The 14,164-nt window shown below is 30.3% G+C and overlaps 1 protein-coding gene across 1 annotated transcript; it reads right to left on the reverse strand.

Annotated features, from left to right (window-relative positions):
• Window positions 1-364: 364 nt before the first annotated feature.
• LOC108915109 (integral membrane protein 2C) lies at window positions 365-13,326 on the reverse strand. Its single transcript, XM_018721072.1, has 5 exons — window positions 13,145-13,326; window positions 4,599-4,819; window positions 4,447-4,506; window positions 3,963-4,390; window positions 365-699 (listed from the first exon to the last, which is right to left on the reverse strand). The coding sequence occupies exons 1-5, from the start codon at window positions 13,229-13,231 to the stop codon at window positions 569-571; spliced, it is 927 nt and encodes a 308-aa protein (XP_018576588.1). The 5' UTR covers window positions 13,232-13,326; the 3' UTR covers window positions 365-568.
• Between the last annotated feature and the right edge of the window lie 838 nt (window positions 13,327-14,164).

The raw sequence follows: 14,164 nt of genomic DNA on the forward strand, positions 1-14,164 counted from the left end.
AATCATTAAGAACACAGATCTAACTAATAATCTATCAAATTTGAGATAGACAATTAAAATCCACTTTTCTTAATCACTTTCCGAACAATTATTAAGTTTAACCAGTTCCCTTTTCCAATAAGATCACTGATCCTAATAATCAAGCTTATCCAAGTTTTTAAAAAGTTCTATTGTATACACTAGTTTTAATTTAGGATAAAAATTAAATTGCTGTATAAGGCTATTCATAAATATACATATGTATTTAACGACAGAAAAATGATTATTCCTTTCAAAATTGAACTCATTTTTTTTTATTCATCTATAATAATGAAGCTAACAGTAATCTAACATATTTTTAAACACTACACACAATAACAATTGATTAAGGAGTATATTATTTATTTATAAAATTTACAAGAATTTACAATTTATAATTCTTATTCTTGTTTTAATACACCACTACTACATTATATAAGTAATGTAAACTATGTAAAATTTATTTTTATATACCTCAACATAGGAAAACTGATATGATATATATAAATTAACCCTATTTTATGAAATAAACACTATTATAATAACTTATTTAAATATTGCTAAGTTGTTTTTCATAGGCAAGGACTTCTTCCAAATTTACTATGTCAAATTCAGTGATTCCATTTCCAGCAAATTGAGCAAATTTCGCTTCAGGTTGTAAATTAGCAGAACGTTTCACAACTAAAAGTTGGAAAAAAATTAGTTAGTCATGTCTATCCAATGAATGTTTCAATAAAAAATAAAATAAGCTCCTATGTATTATCAACATAATAGTCCAAGCTTTTCATAAATGTTTTGATTATTTCTTGTAAGTTTATAAAATCTGTTAAATTCTCTGATTCTTCTACATAAATAGAAAATTAATTTAAAAATTGAATATTCAGTTTGTCACATCTATATGAAATGACCCAGAATTAATGTGTCTGAAAAATAAAAAATTTATTAAATTTATCCTAATCCAAAAGTTGATATTAATACTCTTTACGAGTTAATTGTTCAAATTTTTTGCCTTTAGCAATTCAATCAAAATCACTTCTTCAATATTTTCAAGTTAAAAATGGCTAAACATTTTATTATTGCATTGATATTAATTTGATTACAATGGGGCCATTTGCTATGTTTCATTTAACACATATCCATATTCTAGAATACAAAAGTAGGTACATTAAAATATAAATATATTTTATAGTTTAAATAACATTAAAATTAATTTGAAATTTGAATTATTACTAGAGAGCGGACAATGTGTGACTTTAACTCGAAGAATAGGTCAAATTTTGGTAGAGATGTGTACGCGTTCAAAAATTTATTGTGTATAAACTATGCAAAAGTTTATGTCATGTTTAGTCATGTCAATCCAATGAATGTTTCAATAAAAAATAAAATAAGCTCCTATGTATTATCAACATAATAGTCCAAGCTTTTCATAAATGTTTTGATTATTTCTTGTAAGTTTATAAAATCTGTTAAATTCTCTGATTCTTCTACATAAATAGAAAATTAATTTAAAAATTGAATATTCACAGTTTGTCACATCTATATGAAATGACCCAGAATTAATGTGTCTGAAAAATAAAAAATTTAGTTAAATTTATCCTAATCCAAAAGTTGATATTAAGACTCTTTACGAGTTAATTGTTCAAATTTTTTGCCTTTAGCAATTCAATCAAAATCACTTCTTCAATATTTTCAAGTTAAAAATGGCTAAACATTTTATTATTGCATTGATATTAATTTGATTACAATGGGGCCATTTGCTATGTTTCATTTAACACATATCCATATTCTAGAATACAAAAGTAGGTACATTAAAATATAAATATATTTTATAGTTTAAATAACATTAAAATTAATTTGAAATTTGAATTATTACTAGAGAGCGGACAATGTGTGACTTTAACTCGAAGAATAGGTCAAATTTTGGTAGAGATGTGTACGCGTTCAAAAATTTATTGTGTATAAACTATGCAAAAGTTTATGTCATGTTTAGTCATGTCAATCCAATGAATGTTTCAATAAAAAATAAAATAAGCTCCTATGTATTATCAACATAATAGTCCAAGCTTTTCATAAATGTTTTGATTATTTCTTGTAAGTTTATNTAACGCCTAAAAATGTATGTACCGTGGAATTTTCGTGAATTATCACGTAAATTTCCGATGCATACCCGACACGCCACTGCGTCATGGGTAATGTATCTAGGTTTATGAATGACATATCTATGTTCAAGGTTAAAGTCACAAATTGTCCGCTCTCTGATTATTACATATGACGTAGTGTGGACATTAAAGGACCCCGCACGGTCTTTATGAAAATGTGGACTCGGACAAACTGGCTGAAATTTTGGTAAGTTGTTGGTTTTGTGCTACTGACCAAGTCTCCACAGTACTTGATTCCGAAAATCAAATGTTTCCTACTTATAGCGGTCTGAGTCAGTTCTGATGATGGCTGCAAAGTAGTATGGATAGAATATTGCAATAAAAACAGTAACTTTTGTAAAAATTTTATAGAAAAAATTAATAGGACTTCGAAAAGTTGATAATTAACATTTTTGACATGTGTCAGATACCAAACTGTACGGGATCCTTTGTATACCCTTAAATCAAATTCTAAATGGTCATATCACATTATAGAAAAAGATTCATATTGATATTCAGTATTACTTTGCAATTTACGAGTGCTAGAGTTGTTACATTATCGCTTAACTCACATTTAGGAGATAACCCTGTCCAATGCATTAACCTTTATTTAATTCATATGGTAACAAAATACTGGATTATTACCCGAACTACCAAAGTCAAGATCACTTGAGTAACTAATAAATAAAAAACTAAGAAAATGCCACATTTTTTTTCATGTAGAAATTTTCATAAATGTATAAGTAGATTTTAATACATAGACATTCTACATCTCATAGAATATATCCAAATAGAACATAATTTAAAACATAAATTGTTTCGAAATTTTTTTACCAGTGAACCTGCGCCTGTATTCCGTAATTTTCTTACAGTGTTATAACTTTATAGTCACAAAAAAATATCACAAAATAAAGCTTAACTTTTACAGAAACATTTGTTTGATTTCTTGTGACAAATTAAGTAAATCTGATTAATAATTTTTGCTATATCATTAACCAGTTACTAAAAAATTGTAAAAGTTGAAGGTTATCACTTGTATTACAGTCGCCGTAATATGTTACAGAATAACACCACTGGCCAGTTCATTTCTTCCAAAATGAGACATTTTTTGGTTGTTTAAAAATTACGATTGCTCTAAACCTGAGATCTATTCTGTGTATGACATAAAATTGAAAAAAAGATAAGACAGGGTCTATTTCCGAAAATAACTTAATATTCTGCCCTTTTCAAAAATAAATTGAGTTTTGTCAATTTCTTGTCACTTCATAACCTCAAAAACATCTTAGTAATAAAGAAAATAACTTTTTTTTTTAATTTCAACATTTGGATAATTATTTTCACATTGCTATACGACTGTGACAAATCAACAAAGCAGTTTAAAATAGTGTTTTCACTGAAAAACAACAAAATATGAGAAAATAATGCTGATTTTTAATTAAAGAAAAATGTACACAGTTTCTCATGAAATATTACACTAACAACCTTTCTTGAAAATGCCTTTGATTACAAAGTTAAAATTGGTACAAAAATAATCAAAAACAAAAATATGCCCCTTATCTACAGTGTAATTCATTTCATTTGTAATTAATTAATCACAACTTATTTTTAGTTTAATGGAATTCAAGATAGTGGTCATTTGTATGTTTATACATGAGACGAATCTATGACTAGTATCAACTGTAGTTGTGACATCATAACCAACTGATATCCCGCTTTATCATATTAAATTAAAAGCTTTTGCAGCGTTTAGAGGGTTTTATATACATATAATAATATTACAAATATGCATATCCATATATAACTTACCTCCTCCCACATATTTTTCCAGTTTATAAATGGGAAGTCCTTCACATTCACTAGTAATGTAACCTCCGATACTCTTAGAGTCTGTAATTGGTGGCAGAACCACTTTCATTGTCTTTCTTATAACTGCAGTATCCACTTTATAATAGCCTTCCCACATTTTTTGTATTAAATCAAATAAAGACTTTGGTGGCAAGACATTTTGACGGTTTAGGGGCATTACAAAACAACGATGTCCAGTAATGTCTATAATACCTGTAATGTTTGTGTTAAAATCATGAATAAATCTACCACTTCTTCCATCCCTAAAGTCGGGTACGTCAATTTTTTCATATTTCTGGTTATCGTCAATTTCAAAATTCTCTTGAAAAGATGCTTTGGCAATGAGTCTTTTCAGTTTATAAATATCCAAATCATCATCCGTATTCATTCTTTAAAATATAAATAAATTTCACTAGACATAAATAATAATCTCTTGTATCCTTACCCTGATTCTGTCTCCGGAAACACATTACTATAATCATCTGAATCATCATCTATATCATTCCTACAATCAAATTTAATTTAAAAAAAAATCAAACAAAATTGGAAACGGCTTATAAATACATTAATATAAAATTTTCACAAAAGAGCACTTACATTGGAATTTGAGCCCACCCTTGAAAACGGCCTTGAGGTAAAGGTCTAGAAACACTTAAATATTCATGATACAAATATTTCCCTCCTATAATTCCAATACCAACAACACTAAGTGCAGTTAATAAAAGACAAAGGGTAGTTGCAGTAGAAACACGATGAACTCTGGCTGGAAAAATAATAATACGAGGATGACCTTGAGCTTCTACATCATTTGGTGCACTCTAAAATTCAATAAAATTATTACTTTCTTTAATTAAGAATCAAATATAGTTTATGCACAAATTATATACATATATACCGTGTGAGTATAAAGTTCCACATAAAATTCATATCTTTTTAAATGTTTTTAAAAATGCATGTAAAAACATGTCAATTAGTAAATTTGATTAGCTTTATTTTAACGTTGGCACATTAGCCATATTGGCCAAAATGGAGACCTGATAACGTAACAATGCAATTTTTTAAAAGGCATCCCCTACTTTTTTTCATTTTTGGATTTAACATCTTTTGACGAGCCACAGTCGACTCTTTTTTCCAGTGGTTTTACCGTGTGCCATATTACCTTAGTTAACTCCTATCATTTATGAAGATTTCGAATTACATGCACTTTTGTACCAAGTACAAACTGTATGCAACATTCATATTCAATTTACATTTTAAGTGCGCATTTTGCCAGTGTTCGATTTAGAAGTCAGTTTACACATGATTCAGAGTTAATACAAATTTTCAAGATAAAAATGGTAGTAGCAGAGGATTTTTTTAATGTTACACTTTTCGATAGTTTATTTTCTTCGTCAGATAGTTCATTAGAAGAGGAATTTACTACTAATAATTATAAAGAACAAATAAAGGTTAAATAATTTATAATGCACCGATATCTTACAGATGTGGTACCTAACAATGATTAATCAAATTTTAATTACATAATTACAAATTAGGTTACATTCTGATTATTAATAATGAGATATTAATTTAGCACCCCCATTAAATGTTCTAATGTCTTTAATGACGCCGCTTTCTAATTTACTTGTATTGACAATATAACCACTGTTTTAAAGGTTATGAACATAAAGAAATTGATTTTCTCTATAGTTGTGAACATATGAAATGCTCACTAAAATTTATATGCTTTATTTAACTCAACGTATTTTGAGAAAAATTTTTACAACTCGTGTCAAACTCTATAATAAATATATAAATTGACATTGTTCAACAAATCCCTCTTTCAACTGTCATATCACCAATTTCAAAGTTTTCATAAAAATTTTATATTTTTTAAATATTTCAGTCAGAATAGTGTCATAATATAATATTGTGTAATATTTGTTTGGTGACACTGTAAACTTGTTTTGTCAAAGCCGATTCTGATAATAGGACACAAATTGACAATACTTCAATGTTTATGAAATCTAAACAATTAAAAATTTTCATTGGTTGATTAAATAGTGGCAATTTTGAAGTAGCCTGAAATTATATCATCTGTACTATGTGAATGGGCAGTTATAATCAGTGAGCATAATTTTAAAAAAACTAGACGAAAGTTGTAGCTTTTGACAAATTAAATATGTGGTTAAACTGTTGGTACAGTGCCGGCCCTTTGAAAGTGGACGACTCATAAGCAAATTGTTTATAATCGGCCTTTGTAAAGCCGACTTCAAAATGTGAGGTTCAAATCGGCTGTCATTTTAATGTGTGTCTATCATACTAGTTCTAGTGAGCAAAACAAATCCAAATTAGGTAGCAAATTATTTATTTTTCCAATACTGAAATATATTATACATTCCAATGGCCATTCATTCGCCGTCAACGAGATCTAAAACTGAAACACTTTTCTTCGTCAAAAAAACGCGATTCGTAAATTTAGTATTTTATTTTGTGCAAGCACCATTTTTGTCTATAACACTGCAATCTACATGGCATTGATAAAATTAATGTTCTTGTTATAATCCTCAGTGATGTTATCCCATGCGTTTTCAATTGCCTGCCAAAGTTCTTCGACGTTAACTGGACGGAAGTTTCTGTAATAAATTTTGTTCACCATATATCCCCAGGACCTTGAGGGCCAAGGTAAAACATCGATGTTGTTATCAATGAACCATTCTGACGCAACTCTTGAGGTGTGAATTGCACAATTATCCTGCTTGAAAGTGAAATTCTGAGGATACAGCATGGTCACAACAAACATCAGGACTTTGGCAGCTTATCCAAGCCCAAACGTTAATAGAGAATCTATCGCTGCGCTGTGTGGGTTTCACATCAGGCTCCGAATACCTTATAATCTCTAGTGGGTAGACACGGACAGAAGCATCGGAGCAAGACTGAAAACTTTTTTCATCCGAAAATATAATACTCTCCCAGAAGTTGTCTGGGCTTCCTACAAATTGTCTTGCAAACTCTAACCTCTGTTCTTTATACTGGGGAGTCAAAGCACCTGTATTTGCGGCCACATAATTCTTCAGCTCTAAATCTTTCACCCGCTTCCTTGTAGTTCGCACTGATCCAGGAAATTCGTCTCAAAGGAAGCCGCTACTGCCATGTCAAAAGGATTTATTCTTAGGTGGTGCTTACTTTTAGACGTCCATCTCCGTGAACATAACGTACGTGACCTTCCGCAATCCATTTTTCTTCGAGTTTAAATATGCTCTTCTTGCATACATGCAGATCATCCGCAATGACCAATCATTCTGAAGTAAAGTTATACCTCTCACTTTCTCTGGTTCCATTAAACACGGCGTCTTGAATGACCAAGTAAATTACTAATGACACTGACATATAAAAACTTGTCATAATAAGAAATAGACCACATCACATTAGAAAAATAAATCGTCCACTTTCAAAGGGCCGGCAGTGTACTTACTTCTTGTACATCCTATATAGTATACCATACCTATATGATGATCTATTATTGTATTTTAATTAAAATAATGCTAAATAAAACAATTATTTCAACCATCAAATAAATTAAATTGCTTCAACCATCAAATAAATTAAATTGCTTATACATGTTTTTTTATGAGACATATTTTAACTGATAAATAAAATTAGCAAAAGGTGAAAAAACATTACGAGTTTTCGTAACACTGTTTGTGGACAGGTGAAATTATAAGAAAAATATGTAATACAGACAAGATAATTCTCATATGCATACATGATAATGTTTGAAAATTTATCAATCAGAAAAATTTGATATTTTCTTGTACTATTATCAAATAAACTATTCAAAATTATTTCATACATAAATAAATGTAAAAAAAAACTAATAATATCTAAGACGTTTGCATACGTTTATCAAAAAAGAATAAGGTAGACATAAATATATACGATAAAGTTCATATTCATGGAAAAGCTCTAATTGACAGTATGTAGAATTTTACAAATCTAGTTGTTTTTATTAAATTATTAAATTTATAAAATTATTGCTTTTATACTGTTGACGAATATATCTTTTATTTATTAGGCCTATAAATCCTTTGTATTTTTAATCTGTTAAGATTGTTAGATATTTATATTTTCTATCTACACACACCGTCAAAAGTTTTGGACTCCCCGTATATTACAGATTTGGACTATGTTTATTTTGTTTTCGTTACTAGGCAACAAAGTTGAGTTATTTAGCTGTCAAACAAGATCGAATAAATTGCAAGATAAAATATTGCTGATTGGTTATATATATTTTTTTAATATTCGTCCATTTTATAGCAAAGCGACTTTGATACTTTTTTTTCATTATAATGCCAGGACGCGAGATATCTGCTTTTAATAGGGCAAAAATTATTGCTTTGCATGATGCTGGTCATTCCAAACATCAGACATCCGAGATGTGACATTCCTAGATCTTCTATTGTTCGAATAGTGCATAGGTATCAAGAATTAGGGACAGTGGAAAAAAGACCACGTAGTGGGCGGCCTCCAGTATCAAATGAACGGCAGGATCGTTATTTGATTCAATATGCCCGTAGACACCGAAGTGCTTCAGCTCCAGCCCTCAGGAATCACTTTCAAGGTACGTTTTGTTTTGTTATATCAACCTCTACAGTTCGAAGAAGACTCCATTGTGCAAATTTACGTGCAAGAAGGGCTTTAAGGGTACCCACTGTACTACAACGATATCAAGCTGCCCGCAATCAGTGGACACGGGAACGTAGCGATTGGCTTTTGCAGCAGTGGCGATGGGTCTTATTCACAGATGAAACCAAAATTGGACTAGTGAGTGATGACAATTGGCAAAGGGTCTGGAGAGAGCCAGGTCGTCAAGAGAAATTAAATTTTCCCCGCGAGGTCGTTCCCTACAATGGTGGGACAGTAATGTTTTGGGGAGGATTCATGTTCAATCGCCGTATGCCGTTAATTCCCATAAATCAGAATATGACAAATCAAGTTTATATTGAAAGTGTTATCAGTCCCATTATTTATTTATCCCCTATGCGCCGAATTAGGTGACAATTTCATCTTCATGGACGACACAAGGCCACATCGCACAAGAACGGTCCAAGAGGTACTTGAAGAGGGAGATATTACACGATTAGATTGGCCAGCTAACTCCCCAGATATGAATCCCATTGAAAACATGTGGGATTTTGTTTCTAGATCAATTCGCAAACGCATGAACCCACCCCAAAATGCGAAAGAGTTGACTGCAGCAGCAATAGAGGAATGGAATAATATTCCTCAAGAAATTATCAACCTTTTGATCGTGTCAATGCACAGGTGTGTTAACATGTTACTGACAAACAGGGGAGGTCATACTGTCTATTAAGTTGTAGTTTTATTTGTTAAAACGTACCTGTATGTTTTGTTAATTTGTGTCATAATAAATTTACTTAAAAATTGCAAATAAGTAAGTAAGAAGTTATTCTTTGAACCACATATTTATTTACAAAATTAAATTTTTACATCATATAGCTATAAATACAATTAAAATCGACAACAATAATTTTTACTGAAAAATGTTGACCTGCTTTTGTTCATTTATATGGTTACTGTTTGTTTTTTAAATAATATTGTCGAAAGGGCATTCAATTTTGCATTTACCCATGACAATTAATATGGGTCATTCCATTTTAAAAAAAAAAGTTTTTCAACTCGTAAGATTATTAAATGTAGGTCTCAGTAATTCCGAATCTGAATAAGGTACACGTTTTGCTCACAAATGACAAGATAGAGTAATTTATGACAAAACGAACTGTGAAAACTGCAGGTTTCTAACTCTTAAGGTTTAGACGCTATCTAGCCTCATTTAGAGAGCTGAAATCGTGATTTTTTTTAAAAACAACTGATTACAGTAAAATTAACCTTCGCGGACACCCCTCTCACACGGACACCTGACACCTCCCTTGGACGGACAGTTTCTCATGGTCCCGACCGACTCTAATATAATTCGCATTGTGTTAACTCACTCCTGGACCAACATTCTCTTGAACGGACGCGGATATTAGAAAATATTCTCTTAAACGGACAAAAACAAAATAAAAAGGAAACAGTTAAAAATTGCTTCCGTTAAGCAGAATTTAACTATGAAAATATGCAAAGTGAAGATCAGTTAACTGAGTATGTTACATATGATCCAAAAATAAAAATTTGTTGGAATTGACTGATAATGAAAACCTTAATGATTTTTTGAACCTAAATGAAAAATTTGTATGTAGAAGATTCAGATTCAGGACTAGAAATTGAAAATCCAGTTGAAATACAAGAATTTTCCGAAGATTCTTATGTCGATGAGGTTCCAGTACCCACAGATGCTATACCAAACTATGGTAAAGCTATTATCCTAACCAATTAGTTTTAAGTTTTTTATTTATTTTAAAAACATTTACATACATATACGTTTTAAGCGCGGTACATACATACCATTTTACCTTAGGTCTTGTGTGTCAGTTAAAAGGGTCAGTTAAGTCGGTCTGAAAATTACAGTATACAGTATACACTATACAGTTACAACATGTATATTTTATTCAGTTTTAACGGTTGAAAATGGATGAAGTATTGCTTTTGTCAATAATGTTAGTGTATTTAGCGAATTTTAAAAGAAAAAAAAAGGAACATTGAGTGTTCACGATGGTCAAGAGAGTGGTTATTAAAAAGAGGGAGGTTCTACCATGTAAATTTACTTCGAGAATTATGTCATGAACCTGAAGACTCCCTTGGAGTTTCTTGATCATTAAGAAAGGAAAGCAGCTTAAAATACCAAAGAGATGGTTTATAAATGTCATCTGTACCCACACCAAAACGTGCTGATTTATTTAATTTCTGCAACTCTTTACGATAAACTGAACGACTAGAGTTAATTTTTTTTAGTTACAGTATCCTTCGTCGCCGTGAGATCCACCTCCTGGCACTTCTTGACCAAAACGCCATATACTTCATTTTTTTTTCTCTATCACTATAAACGCTTGATTTAACTTGTCATAGACAAGAATAACTTTGGTATAACTCAGTAAATTCCGTACAAAAGTCATGAGACCACTGACTTAAGTCTGATATATTAAAATAAAATAAACTTAAAATCTCTCACACAGATGATAGACTGAACCTGTTTTATTGGCCAAATAATGCCCTGGCCCATCAGTTTTCTAGATGGTCGTCTGTCTCGATTCAGTTCAAGTAAAACATCCGTTTTTTGGTTTACACGTGATGTTTTACTTGATCCGTTTTAACTGAACAAGCAAGACATAAGGTAAAATTGTATGTATGTACCGGGCTTTAAATGTCGCAATTTCTTTAATTGCAGTTTTCATTAAAAAAACGTTTTTGTTTTCTTATTTCTTTTAGGTGAACACCCCTCTTGAAGGGACACATTCAATTGGTCCCGTTGGTGTCGGCCCAAGGGAGATTTAACTGTATCTCAAAAACGGTAAGTTTTAAACACCATGTACATTTAATAAACTGTACCTTATATTAACAAAGGAATTCAAAAACGCAATAATATACAGGGTGTTCCATTTAAAATAACAAAGTAATATTGCGCCCACGCGAAATGAAACACCCTGTAAAGTTAAAAATATTTTCTTTACATGGCTCACATGATTCCAGACAACTTAAATTAAAACCATTTTTTTATAAACTTGACAGTTACAGTTACAGAAGAATCCCCCTTAGGTGGAACACCCTGTATACAGTGTGTTCAAGAAACGGTAAGAGATACGGGGTGGCTCAAATTAGAAAAAAGTTGTGTTTATTTTATACCAAACAATATGCCGTTTAGAAAGTTTTAAAATTCCGGGTAGTTCCGGAGATATCCGGAAAAACCCGAAATTTTGCAAAATCGTTCTATTTTTGTTCTGGCTTTATTTGAAAACTAATTTAAAAAATAAATTGCATATTTACATTGCCACTTTTTTCGCTCTATCCAATGGTATCAACATTTTTGCAATCCGACAGCTTGTTTTAGCTATCATTTAAAATATCCAACAATTTTTTTTACTACTATTAGCAATACTAATTAGAAATAATAAAACCTTTCAAAGATTCGTATTATCGTTTTATTAGGTACAACTTTTTTAAATTATTGATTAAAAAAAATTGTTGGGTATTTTGTGCTGTATTGACTTTTATACTGTTATGACTTCCCCCAATATATATTTTGAAAGTGTTCAGAGCCGTACTTAGGAAAAATTTTAAATGATAGGTGAAACAAGCTAAAAACCTTTTTAAGCGATTTCAATAATAATATCTAATTCAGAATTAAAAATGACTTTAGATGTCATAAAAATAGCAGCCACGTATTTAAAAAAATTAACTTGATGATGGCCCCTCGAAGACATAACGTCAGTTTGCAAAAATGTTGACACCATTGGATAGAGCGACAAAGTGGCAATGTAAATATGCAATTTATTTTAAAATTATATAACAGAAAGGTATCAATATATCAATAGAAAAACAAACTCCACAAAAATACTGAGTATATCACTGCATTCTTCAGAAAAAAATCCCATATGGATCATCTAATTATTTTTATAATATATATACCAAGATACAACAGTAAATAGAAATGACAAATTCAAGAAATTCTCATTATATCAAAAATCAATCAAGTTAAAAAAGTTAATTGCATCACTAAATTTAGCTGGAAAAAGAAGAGTAAGGAATGCCTACATTATTTCTTTTTATCTCACTGTTTAACCTGTAGGTACCCTATGACCACATCCAAAATTCAATGTTTACCTTTAATTAGTTAAGTCATTAATAAAACTCATTAATCTGCATTAGACTTTTAAATACATGTAGGTGACAAGTTTTTTTAATTTTGTATTTTGAAAGTTGTGGTTTTATACCTTTGAACCGTAAACACTTTTCAGTTTAAGTCGATTCAAACAATCCTCAAATTATGATATTCATTTAGAAAATAAATAAATGTCTTGTATTATGCCTAAATCATACTCGATTTTCCACATTTTCTTCCTCAAACAATGCTATGAAATTTAATAATATATTAGATTTTCTATAAAAACAAACTGTACGAACTAAAACATTCTGAAACAATATATCTATAAGGATAAACTCTCCATGTAATAAATCTCCAGATAAATACAAAAAGCAGTTCTTACCGGTAAAGGCAATTTTTCATTTTCAACTAGAGGTACTTCTAACTTATCACCTTTTTTCTCTGTAAAAGGTTTTGTTAAAATAGTCATTTTGCGAATGTATTTATTTTTTACTAAGGAATAACTTGATCAATAACATCAACTACAACGCAGCCACTCAAATGACAATGACGTATTTTCATTTTCACCATAGACAAAGTCACTAAAACACTAAAACCACAAAACAGAGAAAAGGAGAAGGCTCATTTATAAGGATAAATGATAGACAACACGCAATTTCAAAACGATTGGTGCGCCACCATGCAGGCAGGTGGCAAAGTTCATGCGATTAATGGGTTGCATACTTGCACTATATAATTTAGTTTCATTTATTTAATAAGTATAAAAAATACTTTTGTTACATATTACTTATTACTGAAGCAAACGTATGTTTTATACTTCTTATAATAGGGATGACATGTATATGAAAAAGACACGTGTATGAAAAAGAAATACATGGTATTACAAAATTTTTATTCAAAATGTGTAAATTAAACAAATATGTAAATTGTACATAAATTCTGCACAATAACAATTACATTTATTCATGTAAATAAAATATTTTTAACATCGTTCAATATTATTTTTATTACTCAATATTTACTAGACTTACCCAGTATAGTCCACCAAATAGTTAGATCTCAATTTTAACCCACTGTATTTAGATCATCGATTTTCTTTAAGCTGCCGAGAGCACAAACTAATTACCTAGTTTATAAAAGCAGTTTAGGGCCGAAAGTCCTGGGGAGTATATTAACAGAAGGTATAACCTACAAATTACAAATACAATTTTCAGTAAATAAAATATTTTTAACATCGTTCAATATTATTTTATTATTCAGTATTTAATAGACTTACCCAGTATAGTCCACCAAATAGTTACATCTCAATCTTAACCCACTGTATTTAGATCATCAATTTTCTTTAAGCTGCCAAAAGCTCAAACTAATTACCTCCTTTATAAAAGCAGTTTAAGGCCGAAAG

This window comes from Anoplophora glabripennis, unplaced genomic scaffold, assembly GCF_000390285.2.
Source record: "Anoplophora glabripennis isolate ALB-LARVAE unplaced genomic scaffold, Agla_2.0 scaffold984, whole genome shotgun sequence".
Classification (NCBI taxonomy): domain Eukaryota; kingdom Metazoa; phylum Arthropoda; class Insecta; order Coleoptera; family Cerambycidae; genus Anoplophora; species Anoplophora glabripennis.